The sequence below is a fragment of the Seriola dumerili genome, unplaced genomic scaffold, assembly GCF_002260705.1.
Source record: "Seriola dumerili isolate Sdu_G_001 unplaced genomic scaffold, Sdu_1.0 BDQW01000052.1, whole genome shotgun sequence".
In the NCBI taxonomy this organism is placed as follows: Eukaryota; Metazoa; Chordata; class Actinopteri; order Carangiformes; family Carangidae; genus Seriola; species Seriola dumerili.
The window spans coordinates 6,034,451-6,047,694 of NW_019174307.1; the positions used below are offsets into that span (position 1 = coordinate 6,034,451).

General features: G+C 40.0%; 1 protein-coding gene across 2 annotated transcripts in view; it reads right to left on the reverse strand.

The window, feature by feature from the left end:
• The window catches only part of stxbp5l (syntaxin binding protein 5 like), a 142,687-nt gene that overhangs the window by 113,090 nt on the left and 16,353 nt on the right, over window positions 1–13,244 (reverse strand). For both annotated transcript variants that reach the window (XM_022740794.1, XM_022740793.1), the window contains exon 2: window positions 10,866–10,963. In XM_022740794.1, coding sequence (XP_022596515.1) covers window positions 10,866–10,963 — 98 coding nt within the window. The remainder of the gene's footprint in view (window positions 1–10,865; window positions 10,964–13,244) is intronic.

The following is a 13,244-nucleotide window of genomic DNA, read 5'->3' on the forward strand; positions in this document are numbered from 1 at the left end:
GGAACAGTTGTTGGCTTGGGGATGAGCCAGTGCCCCCCCTACCCCCACCTCACCCCCACCTCACCCCCACCTCATTGTCAGGACAAACACTTTTGTTTGGCTGTCTGAAATGTTTGTGTTCTCATTAATAGAGCAGATGCAAGAATTTGGAAAGATAACATGAGAGTCTGTGGATGAATTAAATGGTTATAAAACACAGAATACAATCACTCAGCGGTGAGCCGACTCAACAGAGGAAAATGAAAAACACNCCCCACCTCACCCCCACCTCACCCCCACCTCATTGTCAGGACAAACACTTTTGTTTGGCTGTCTGAAATGTTTGTGTTCTCATTAATAGAGCAGATGCAAGAATTTGGAAAGATAACATGAGAGTCTGTGGATGAATTAAATGGTTATAAAACACAGAATACAATCACTCAGCGGTGAGCCGACTCAACAGAGGAAAATGAAAAACACAGACAAAACTGAATCACACTACAGCCTACAGCCTCACACTACAGCGGACAGGGTGCAAATTGGTCTTTGTGTGTCTGTGTTCATGTGTTTGCACGTATGTCCAATTCATATAGTAAACAAGAGCTTCTGTGGGTCTACATGGGCATGACATGTTTTATTTATCTTATATTCAGGGTAAAAAGTGTGTGTGTGTGTGTGTGTGTGTGTGTGTGTTGTAGCACACCAATTAAGGGTACTTGACCTTCAGATGCACGTATGTCTGTCACATCACTAATACATGCACAGCGGGGTTCCACTGCTACATTTAGACAAATGAGCGCCTTGCATATAAATGGAGTAGTAAACAATAATATAAACAACATTTATGTAACAGATAATAACAGTAAGCCTAGCATCATACAGTCCATGGAATCTGACTTTAGCACATCTATAATGAATGAACAGTCAGTATTTGCCTCGTCTCGTAATGATTAATATTTGAAATATTTCATTTCACTCTCTGTGTATTCTGTTTTTAAAGTGCATGGGCAGCACACAGAAATTACTGGAAATTCTACTGTTTTTATTTTCATTAATCTGTTTTACTCCAGATTAGATACAGTGTTGAACACTAATTAGAAATCTTGGATTGAATTGCTGTTTAATTCTTTTATAGCTTGAACCCATCAGTTCAGACAGCCCAAAAAACATGTTGCACACAGGAGCTCTACCAGGTACTTTTCATGTAGTGCTTTTGTACTTTCTTAATAATGCTTGATAAAAAACTATCCAAATAAATATACTTTCCCTGATGTGGCCATTTAATAACACTGAAATAACACACGAAATTCAGGTAATACATTTGCAAGGCATTGGCTTATAACAAAGATATGTACGATGAATTCCCAACACCAATAACTCAACACACAACCACATGCATTTTGTAGAGTTAAGGTATTTTAAAATCAACAAGCTTTGAGATTATAATTCTATTCCAAGATCTGGTGTATTAACGCATGAAACAGGGCGTTGGGGTGGCACTTGATACCAGAAGTGACTATGACATTTTAAGGGGTTAAAAGTAGGTGGTACAAAATTTGAGGAATGGGAACTGACACACGCCTTCACCCTATCATTAAGAATCACTTGCCTTCTCCATCACCGAAAGAAACAGGAAGGTCAATTCTTCATCCCAGTTGTCAGGCAATAAATGTTTGAGACTTTGGCAATGGAGAGAGTTTAGGATTACACTGGCAATGCTGTTTCAAAGCAAACACATAGAAAGACTACTCTGACTAAAACTCTGATCAACACCAAATGCATCAGCAAATGAGTCTGACACTGCAAAATGTGTGGGTCACACGTACACATTAATATGCAAAATACATATGTAAGGGCTATGCACACGCAGCGGAGAAACACACATATTGTAGGGAGAACACATTCATCCTCCAGGTCTTGCCACCAGGCTCCTTTTGGTTCTCTAGCCTGATTTTAGTGCACAGTTGCTGGGATACAGGAGAGCCACTCCCTATATACATAGAATACACCAAGAAGTGGATGAGAAATACATTTACTCTGGTGGCTCTCCGTGCTGTTCATACATATTTTAAAGTCAAAGCCATAAAGCCATTTTTCTCCCTCTTTTAGTGTGTATTTTTGTGAATATGTGTGTGTGTGTGTATCACCAGGTTCACCCATAATTCCATCCTCTATCTTTTATTTATCTATCTACAGTAACGTGTCATTGCATTTTTATATTGCCTAAAATAGAGGGACCTAATAAAGGTTGATTGGGCAGCTGTTTACAGACATACCTTACCAGCTTGTGTGATCAATCCCCATCAAAGACAGCCCAAAATGTAACAGGGGAAAGCTAAATACTAAGGAATTACTAAAGGTATAGTCATGCAGCAATTGAAGCAGCCAAGATGTACATTTAGAAATGCAGTCAGCTGTGCAGCAAATGTTGACCTGCTGCAAGGGACCTGCGTTATGACTGCCAGAAGCTGCACTACATCAACTTCGCTCTCAATCCACCTCCCTCCCCCCTTCTCTGTTTCTGTTGCGTCGTCTTCTCCCCTCCACACATACACAATCTTTATGCACACAAGCCTGTTCAATCAGATAACCGAACACAGCCATCCACACCCCCAAAGGCTAATACCACCTCATGTCACCCACCATCCTCTCTCTCTCTCCACACAGCATTCAGCTGCAGAGCTGGTCTAGACCCCTGCCTCTATAAATAGCAAGAAGCACCCATGTCTACCACTGACAGTTATACCTCCAAACACAGATCAAAACAGTGACTGGTTTCACTGATCAACACAGTGAAATATGACTTATATTTATGTGATTACAGACCACGGACCTTTTCACATTTGCCTTTGCCATTTCATATTGAGATTCAGCAATTTCACAGGGTGACAATCAGACTATGGTTAAGATTGTGCAACCGTAACCCCGCTAGCCTATACGCTTACATTATTACAAACCGCTGAGGCACCAAGTCTTCACGTAGTGCTATCATCAAAACAAATTGCACTTTGTCAGTAATCTGACAACAGACAATTGAAAAAATTGCATAAACAGAGGAACTAAGTACCAAGTTACATTTTATCACTTTTCTTTAACTAAAGATCACCAACATCGATAGATACTGGCAAATTAAATGGCCACAGTTTGGGAGGAACTACAGAGAAAGGGAGCAACAAAGCCCACAGAGGTGAAACAAGACCGTACAGTGGATCTGATGCATTACCCTGCGAGCGAGGGAGAAAGAGCGACAAAAGAGCGAGCAAGACAGTGTCGAGTTTCGCTTGCCTCTCTCTCTCGCATACCTTGGTTGACGACAGTACATTTATGGCCATGTTAAAACTAAACAAAACTGTCACCACAAATAAAGCAATAATTATTTACACTTAACATTCAAAGTATTCACAATATTCACTTAAAACTCAGCCGTGTAGGATGACTGTTGACCAGGTAGCGAGATTGAGATGTCACTGATTCACTGCTGTGGCCCCTTCAATATGACACATGGCAACATCACAGCAGGAGCTCAGTAGATAGTGGGACACATGAGTAATGTACTGAGCAGCCTGGCCTTGATAGTTCCTGGATACATTTATCTACACATTGTTGTGTAGATAAGTGTAGATGAATGTATGTATCTCAGAGTCACAAGAAAAGTGCCGTGCGCAAAGATCAAGAATACATGGAGGATAGGATGAAGAGACCACTTGTGATGTGCAGTTTGAAGCATGAGCAATAAGTGGTAAATAATGCATAGTGAGAATAGTATATGTGTGGACAGCAGAGGAAAGCAAAAGAAAATGGAAACGATGAAGAGAAACGCACTGTATATGGAAAAACACAAGCATAATGTTAATAGCATAATTGTATACTTTTCTTGTGAAAACAGAAAGTGCAATTTCATTTTCGGTGTGTGATGACACCAAAAATTGTCTCTTTGTATACTAAAAATGTACCAAATTCTATTCTTCATCTTAAGTCTGACAGCTGATGAAGACATAGTAATTTATGGTTAGATATTATGGGGTGTGTTTGTGTTTGTGTATGTCATATACTACCTATATTACCAAATTTCAGTCCCAAATTTGGTAAAAGCTGAGTTTTGTTGATGTTGGACTCTATTTACATTATGTCAGACAGCCGTTAAATTTTGGTTGTAATGAAAACTGGAAATTGATACAGGAAATAAACGGAAATGAAGCACCTCGGTTTCTCTACCGTCTCTGATTTTGGTTACTTTGGTAACCTCTTGGTTATAAGCTAACTTAGCCGAGCGCTTTGCTCTTACCAAACATAACTAACTTCACTGACCGGTCCATTTTTGTGGCAAAGAAGTTTAAAAACACCTCTAACCCTCAATAGAGGGATTTCTTTTTCCACGGTGACAGCAGAGGTTAAAACACTGGCTAGTATATAATTTACATCCACATCTTCCTCAAATTAAGGGCCAGTTGTTGGGCAGACGCAGATGACGATGACAACGTTAAAATAGAGTCATGCAGCGGGATCATCGCGCCAGCTGCAATGACTTAGCATAATTGCGGAGGTCGTAGGTGCGCGCGCAGGTTTGCGGATCGAGAAATGTACAGAGCAATTGCTTTCTGATAACAACAACCAAAGATTCTCTATACAGGCAGCGCCATAGGGCATGAGGGGTCACTGAATGGTTTGATGAGTATGAAAAGCATGTGAATCATATCCTATGACCTTCAGAGTCACCAGATCTCAACCCAGTAGAACAACTATGAGAGATTTTGGACTGACGTGCTAGACAGCGTGCTTCAAAACATCAAATGAAGGAGTATCATTTGGAAGAATGGTGTTTAATCGTTAATCCTTTAATCGTATTTGATTTAATATGTACAGTTTCTCTTTGCATTGTGTTATGTGTTCCCTGTGTGCATACAAATTCTGCCTCTGCATCACCCAGGTGGTAAGCACCTGTTCCCTAAGGCTAAACGTCAGGATGAGAGACAGTAGTGCAGAGAAAAGTAGAGCATTCCCGTCACATTCATCCATTCCAATTTACTTTACAGTCTCGGAGCACCCATCAAACAAACAGAGATACACGTGGCTTCCCCGACCAGTGTTTGAAGGAAGATATTTTGAGGTTGCTCTAAAATTCCTTTGATCTTGTCGGGAGCAGCCCAAAACAAAAAAGAGGCATATCTGAACGGGGGCAGGAGAGAAGATGTTAAGGGGAGGAGTGGGAGAGGAGATCAGGGGTTTCTGAATGTGTGAAATGAGTTGGAAACACGCAGTGGTTACACAACACATCACAATCTCATTTATTTCTTATCAGACACTATCTTGCCTTTTAAGAGTTCATTGTTTATTGTCTAGCTCCCCATCAGGTCTACCTAAGGACCAGGGTGATTTTTTTTGTCCCATGAAAGACAAAATGCAACTTCAGGATACAGTCAATCTAATATGTATACAATATTCAAATCTGCCAGAGTGAAAAAAGGAATGACTTCCACAGCTGGCGTAGAAACTCTACAGTCATTTAATCTTATTGAAATTCAGAAACCACCTTCTATAATGTGCATGAAAGTGAACTAGCCTCAACATTCATATTCCAAGGCCTGACAAGACAAAACAACACCAGCTCTCACACTCACACGGTTTGATAGTGCACTGCAGCTGTCTGCAATTAGTCGTATTTTAATTTCCCGGCAGTGCATCATCACAAGTAATCTTGCTGGAGGATGTAGAGACATGGACATCAGCAATGTTGAATAAACATTATCACCTGATATTACAGTCCTACGGTGAACTGCAGCAAAGTACTGTAATAATATACAACTCAGAATAAAAATAAAAAATCTGACCTATAATTTTATAAACTAGCCCATGAACCGTGGGTGACTGGTGATTTTTAATTATTAGACCTCTTCTCAGGACCTTCATAAAGCCATGTGTTACTGGTGGTTAATGGAGATAGTCCTGTTGACATTTGTTGTTCATGTTGGGGTAGAACAATTTACACTTTAATCATTATGTAATTCCACCGAAGCACTCTCACCTCAAGCTGGGCAGAGGTCTAATACAACTGCAAACAGCAGTGTGGGTGGCAGGGCCTTTCATTGAAAGTGATACATAGATCTTTTACTGCAAGTAAACAATGCATCACATACCCGCTGCATTCACTAAAAACCTGCTCGACATTAGTATAATTACCATTATAAAAAGATAAAATGTTTCATCTTCGTAAAATTCTTAACAGAAGTCAGTCACATAATTACTCCCACCCCGCACCCCACCCCCACCTCACCCCGTCACACCTCACCCTCACCTCATTGTCAGGACAAACACTTTGTTGGCTGTCTTGAAATGTTTTGTGTTCTCATTAATAGAGCAGATGCAAGAATTTGGAAAAGATAACATGAGAGTCTGTGGATGAATTAAATGGTTATAAAACACAGGAATACAATCACTCAGCGGTGAGCCGACTCAACAGAGGAAAATGAAAAAGACAGACAAAACTGAATTCACACTACAGCCTACAGACCTCACACTACAGCGGACAGGGTTGCAAATTGGTCCTTTGTGTGTCTGTGTCATGTGTTTGCACGTATGTCCAATTCATATTAGTAAACAAGAGCTTCTGTGGGTCTACATTGGCATGCACATGTTTATTTATTCTTATATTCAGGGTAAAAAGTGTGTGTGTGTGTGTGTGTGTGTGTGTGTGTGTCTGTTAGCACACCAATTAAGGTACTTGACCTTCAGATGCACGTATGTCTGTCACATCACTAATACATGCACAGCGGGAGTTCCACTGCTACATTTAGACAAATGAGCGCCTTTGCATATAAATGGAGTAGTAAACAATAATATAAACAACATTTATGTAACAGATAATAACAGTAAGCCTAGCATCATACAGTCCATGGAATCTGACTTTAGCACATCTATAATGAATGAACAGTCAGTATTTTGCTTCGTCTCGTAATGATTAATATTTGAAATATTTCATTTCACTCTCTGTGTATTCTGTTTTTAAAGTGCATGGGCACACACAGAAATTACTGGAAATTCTACTGTTTTTATTTTCATATCTGTTTTTACTCCAGATTAGATACAGTGTGAACACTAATTAGAAATCTTGGATTGAATTGCTGTTTTAATTCTTTTATTAGCTTGAACCCATCAGTTCAGACAGCCCAAAAAACATGTTGCACACAGGAGCTCTACCAGTACTTTTCATGTAGTGCTTTTGTACTTTCTTAAATAATGCTTGAAAAAAAAACTATCCAAATAAATATACTTTCCCTGATGTGGCCCTTTAATAACACTGAAATAACACACGAAATTCAGGTAAATACATTTGCAAGGCATTGGCTTATAACAAAGATATGTACGATGAATTCCCAACACCAATAACTCAACACACAACCACATGCATTTTGTAGAGTTAAGGTATTTTTAAATCAAACCAAGCTTTGAGATTATAATTCTATTCCAAGATCTGGTGTATTAACGCACTGAAACAGGGCGTTGGGGTGGCACTTGATACCAGAAGTGACTATGACATTTTAAGGGGTTAAAAGTAGGTGGTTACAAAATTTGAGGAATGGGAACTGACACACGCCTTCACCCTATCATTAAGAATCACTTTGCCTTGCTATACCATCCATCGAAAGAAACAGGATAGGTCAATTTCATTCATCCAGTTGTCAGCAATAAATGTTGAGACTTTGGACAATGGAGAGAGTTTAGAATTACACTGGCAATGCTGTTTAAAGCAAACACATAGAAAGGACCTACTCTGACTAAAACTCTGATCAACACCAATGACATCAGCAAATGAGTCTGACACTGCAAAATGTGTGGGTCACAACGTACACATTAATATGCAAAATACATATGTAAGGGCTATGCACACGCAGCGGAGAAACACATATTGTAGGAGACACATTCATCCTCCAGGTCTTGCCACCAGGCTCCTTTTCGGTTCTCTAGCCTGATTTTAGTGCACAGTTGCTGGATACAGGAGAGCACTCCCTATATACATAAGAATACACCAAGAAGTGGATGAGAAATACATTTACTCTGGTGGCTCTCCGTGCTGTTCATACATATTTTAAAGTCAAAGCCATAAAGCCATTTTTCTCCCTCTTTTAGTGTGTATTTTTGTGAATATGTGTGTGTGTGTGTATCACCAGGTTCACCCATAATTCCATCCTCTATCTTTTATTTATCTATCTACAGTAACGTGTCATTGCATTTTTATATTGCCTAAAATAGAGGGAACCATAATAAAGGTTGATTGGGCAGCTGTTTACAGACATACCTTACCAGCTTGTGTGATCAATCCCCATCAAAGACAGCCCAAAAATGTAACAGGGAAAGCTAAATACTAAGGAATACTAAAGGTTTAGTCATGCAGCAATTGAAGCAGCCAAGATGTACATTTAGAAATGCAGTCAGCTGTGCAGCAAATTTGACCTGCTGCAAGGGACCTGCGTTATGATGCCAGAATCTGCACTACATCAACTTCGCTCTCATCCACCTCCCTCCCCCCTTCTCTGTTTCTGTTGCGTCGTCTTCTCCCCTCCACACATACACACAATCTTTTGCACACAAGCCTGTTCAATCAGATAAACCGAAAAACACAGCCATTCCACCACCCCAAAGGCTAATACCACCTCATGTCACCCACCATCCTCTCTCTCTCTCCACACAGCATTCAGCTGCAGAGCTGGTCTAGACCCCTGCCTCTATAAATAGCAAGAAGCACCCATGTCACCACTGACAGTTATACCTCCAAACACAGATCAAAACAGTGACTGTTTTCACTGATCAACACAGTGAAATTATGACGTATTATTTATGTGATTACAGACCACCGACCTTTTCACATTTGCCTTTGCCATTTCATATTGAGTTCAGCAATTTCACAGGGTGACAATCAGACTATGGTTAAGATTGTGCAACCGTAACCCCGCTAGCCTATACGCTTACATTATTACAAACCGCTGAGGCACCAAGTCTTCACGTAGTGCTATCATCAAACAAATTGCACTTTGTCAGTAATTGACAATACATCTCCCTCTGTCACATCTCTTTTTTCTCTGTTTCTTTCAGCACAGACACCATTCAGTCCGTCCATCTATTACCCCAGCAGGAGCAGCTGTGCAGCTGCTGCAGCATCAATAATTGTTAGCTGCCTAGGCCCTAGGTTCCCTAAAGGGATACTGGGAAGCCTGGGTATTTATAAGAGTGTAATCTCCTACCTGGGTTGCACTCACACTTCTCCCATCCCTGTGACCGGGTGACCCAGGGGATGGGCTGTTGGATGGACAGTTCTAAGCTTGCGACATGACAGCCAAGCAACATGAAATGACAGGGCGGAAAGAGGGATGAGAATTAGGGGTGGGGGAGGAGGGGAGGCCCCTGCCTAGGGACAGTATAGCAATGCCACAGGTTTGTGTAGGAATAGACACTTTCTGTGAACAATGTTGTAATTCCTCCTGATACTATGTTCATTTAATTTGTGTATTGTATATGCCTTAATTAAGTATTCTTATTTAAATCTACTCCTCTTTACACACAGCAGTGTCAGACGACTTGAGACCAACCTCTTTCCTGCCTAACAGACAACGATATGGGATGATTAATGTTATAAGGTAAAATATTTTTATGTATCATTTTCTTAAGGATACTTACATTTCAGCACAACATAACGGAAGCACTGATTTAAAAAGGTTCTGTAAACGATCGTCACTGCCACTAGATGTTGCAATAGGCCACCGGGATCTCAGACCAAAACAAATGCTTCGTCAGACACACCTCTGGCCTCCCTTCAGCCACAACTACCCCCTTCCCTTCTTGTTCTCAGTCAGCAAAGGTGTTACAAAGCTCAGTGAAAGCACCCACTGAACACAACGAGAAGCACAACTGACTGAATTTGCACTGTGTACAGGAGAGCCAACAAAAAACAATCCAGGCATAACCATTACCGCTAGCGATAGCCACATTTGCCAAGTAAATTCATAACAAGTTAGCCAATGTTATAATGCCTACAGTAGCTGGTCACTAATGAAAACAGACATGTAACATTATGTACTCATCAAGTTACTTACGCAATGAGAAGAAAAGACAGTTCCGAGTCAAGCTGGAGCCCTTTAGCAGCTCGTAGGTAGCTCTCCATCGGCGTAAAGCCAGAACAGTATTGGCTGGGAAAGAAATTCAGCCTTGGACATATCACCAGCTGCAGGAATGACACTGATGGAGCCGGAGAAAAGCTTAAAACCTTTGTGGATGTTTTGGCGGTCCACTGGCCGACTGGGATTTGTCAAGATTTTGCCAGTTGTCCCCATGGCCTGTCCACCTGCGCCCTCATCTAATCTTTCTTTGTCAGTGGCCTTTTTAGCCAAAAAACGTGGTTTCTTCAGTGGAAGAAATTCTGGAAGGTTGCTTTCACCCGAATACTGTGTACTACACTGTGTCATCTCGCATGTGGGCGGTCCCTGTACGAGAGGAACAATGTTTTATTAGAAAGGGACTCATATGCACACGCATATGCGCTAACATGCATGCGCTGCCGTCCCAGATACTAAAGCAAAGAGAAGAGAAGCTCAGATTGCAAAACACTCAGAGGGGGTGTGACTTCATTCTCTGCTCAGGACGCCATTACTCCACTATATCTTTACATAGAAAATAGTTGTTTGCTGCTATATTATTGGTTAAACTTTACAGAACCTTTAATGTTTACTATGATAGATTATGTTTCATTGTTCTTGTTTTGTATAATGTACAACAATGAAGAGTGGTAAAGGCCAGGGAATGCATTTACAGTAGATACATAAATTTAGTGAGTTCATGTACAAAATGTGTTTGTCTGGATGAAGGTAGGAAGTGAGCAGATGACAAGTAAAGGATACATCCGTACTCCGCCTGATCTTGAACCGACAGCCAGGATCTTCTGCACAGGGTCAAAGGCCAATGCAGTGGGCTGGTAAGGGAAACCATGACGCACCGTCTGCAAGGAAAAGATACAGAGCAATATTGTAATTAAACGAGAAAAACATTTTAGGAATATTTTTTAGGGTAATTAAATGATTTTATCATTTAATGATTTTGCCTGCCCCTATGACATTAAACTGTGTGGTGAATCCAGATGAAGCTTTGTGATTTTGTAAAACTGATCTTTAATTCTGTAAAAAGAAACAATGATGACCCTATCCCCTGAAATGTTATTATTTTAACAAGATAACTAATGATGTCAAGGACATTGAATGGTGTTACTGACAACAAATATTTGTATGACTGCCACTTTATTAATTTAGGCTGCCAATAAAACAAAAGCTTTTATGATAAAAAAAAAAAAATTCTTCTCTTTCATTTGTTCGATTGCTGTAGTGACAGTCTGCTATTTCAGTAATGCTTACTGTTTGAACCTGCAGCTGAGGTAAAGCACTAATGTGTTTACTTATGTTAATTTAGTCCACTACCTGCACTAAAACAAGAAATTAAAAATGCAAACAACAAGCGCATCCATATAGCTGCAAATGCACATTAATAGTTGCAAAAATCTTATTGAAATTCAGAAACCACCTTCTAATAATGTTGCATGAAAGTGAACTAGCCTCAACATTCATATTCCAAGGCCTGACAAGACAAAACAACACCAGCTCTCACACTCACACGTTTGAGATGCACTGCAGCTGTCTGCAATTAGTCGTATTTAATTTCCCGGCAGTGCATCACTCACAGTAATCTGCTCTGGAGGGATGTAGAGACATGGACATCAGCAATGTTGAATGGAAACATTATCACATGATATTACAGTCAACCGGTGAACTGCAGCAAGTACTGTAATAATATACAACTCAGAATAAAAATAAAAAATCTGACCATAATTTTATCTAACTAGCCCATGAACCGTGGTGACTGGTGATTTTAATTATTAGACCTCTTCTCAGGACTTCATAAAGCCATGTGTACTGTGGGTTAATGGGAGAGCTCCTGTTGACTTTGTTGTTCATGTTGGGGTAGAACAATTTACACCTTTATCATTATGTAATTCCCACCGAAGCACTACTCACCTTCAAGCTGGGCAGAGGTCTAATACAACTGCAAACAGCAGTGTGGGTGGGCAGGGCCTTTCATGAAAGTGATACATAGATCTTTCTACTGCAAGTAACAATGCATCACATACCCCTGCATTCACTAAACCTGCTCGACATTAGTATAATTACATTTATAAAAGATAAAATGTTTCATCTGTAAAATTCTTAACAGAAGTCAGTCAATAATGACTCCCACCCCCCACCCCACCCCCACCTCACCCCCTCCTCATTGTCAGGACAAACACTTTTGTTTGGCTGTCTGAAATGTTTGTGTTCTCATTAATAGAGCAGATGCAAGAATTTGGAAAGATAACATGAGAGTCTGTGGATGAATTAAAATGGTTATAAAACACAGAATACAATCACTCAGCGGTGAGCCGACTCAACAGAGGAAAATGAAAAACACAGACAAAAACTGAATCACACTACAGCCTACAGCCTCACACTACAAGCGGACAGGGTGCAAATTGGTCTTTGTGTGTCTGTGTTCATGTGTTTGCACTATGTCCAATTCATATAGTAAACAAGAGCTTCTGTGGGTCTACATGGGCATGACATGTTTTATTTATCTTATATTCAGGGTAAAAAGTGTGTGTGTGTGTGTGTGTGTGTGTGTGTGTGTTGTAGCACACCAATTAAGGGTACTTGACCTTCAGATGCACGTATGTCTGTCACATCACTAATACATGCACAGCGGGGTTCCACTGCTACATTTAGACAAATGAGCGCCTTGCATATAAATGGAGTAGTAAACAATAATATAAACAACATTTATGTAACAGATAATAACAGTAAGCCTAGCATCATACAGTCCATGGAATCTGACTTTAGCACATCTATAATGAATGAACAGTCAGTATTTGCTTCGTCTCGTAATGATTAATATTTGAAATATTTCATTTCACTCTCTGTGTATTCTGTTTTTAAAGTGCATGGGCAGCACACAGAAATTACTGGAAATTCTACTGTTTTTATTTTCATTAATCTGTTTTACTCCAGATTAGATACAGTGTTGAACACTAATTAGAAATCTTGGATTGAATTGCTGTTTAATTCTTTTATAGCTTGAACCCATCAGTTCAGACAGCCCAAAAAACATGTTGCACACAGGAGCTCTACCAGGTACTTTTCATGTAGTGCTTTTGTACTTTCTTAATAATGCTTGATAAAAAACTATCCAAATAAATATAC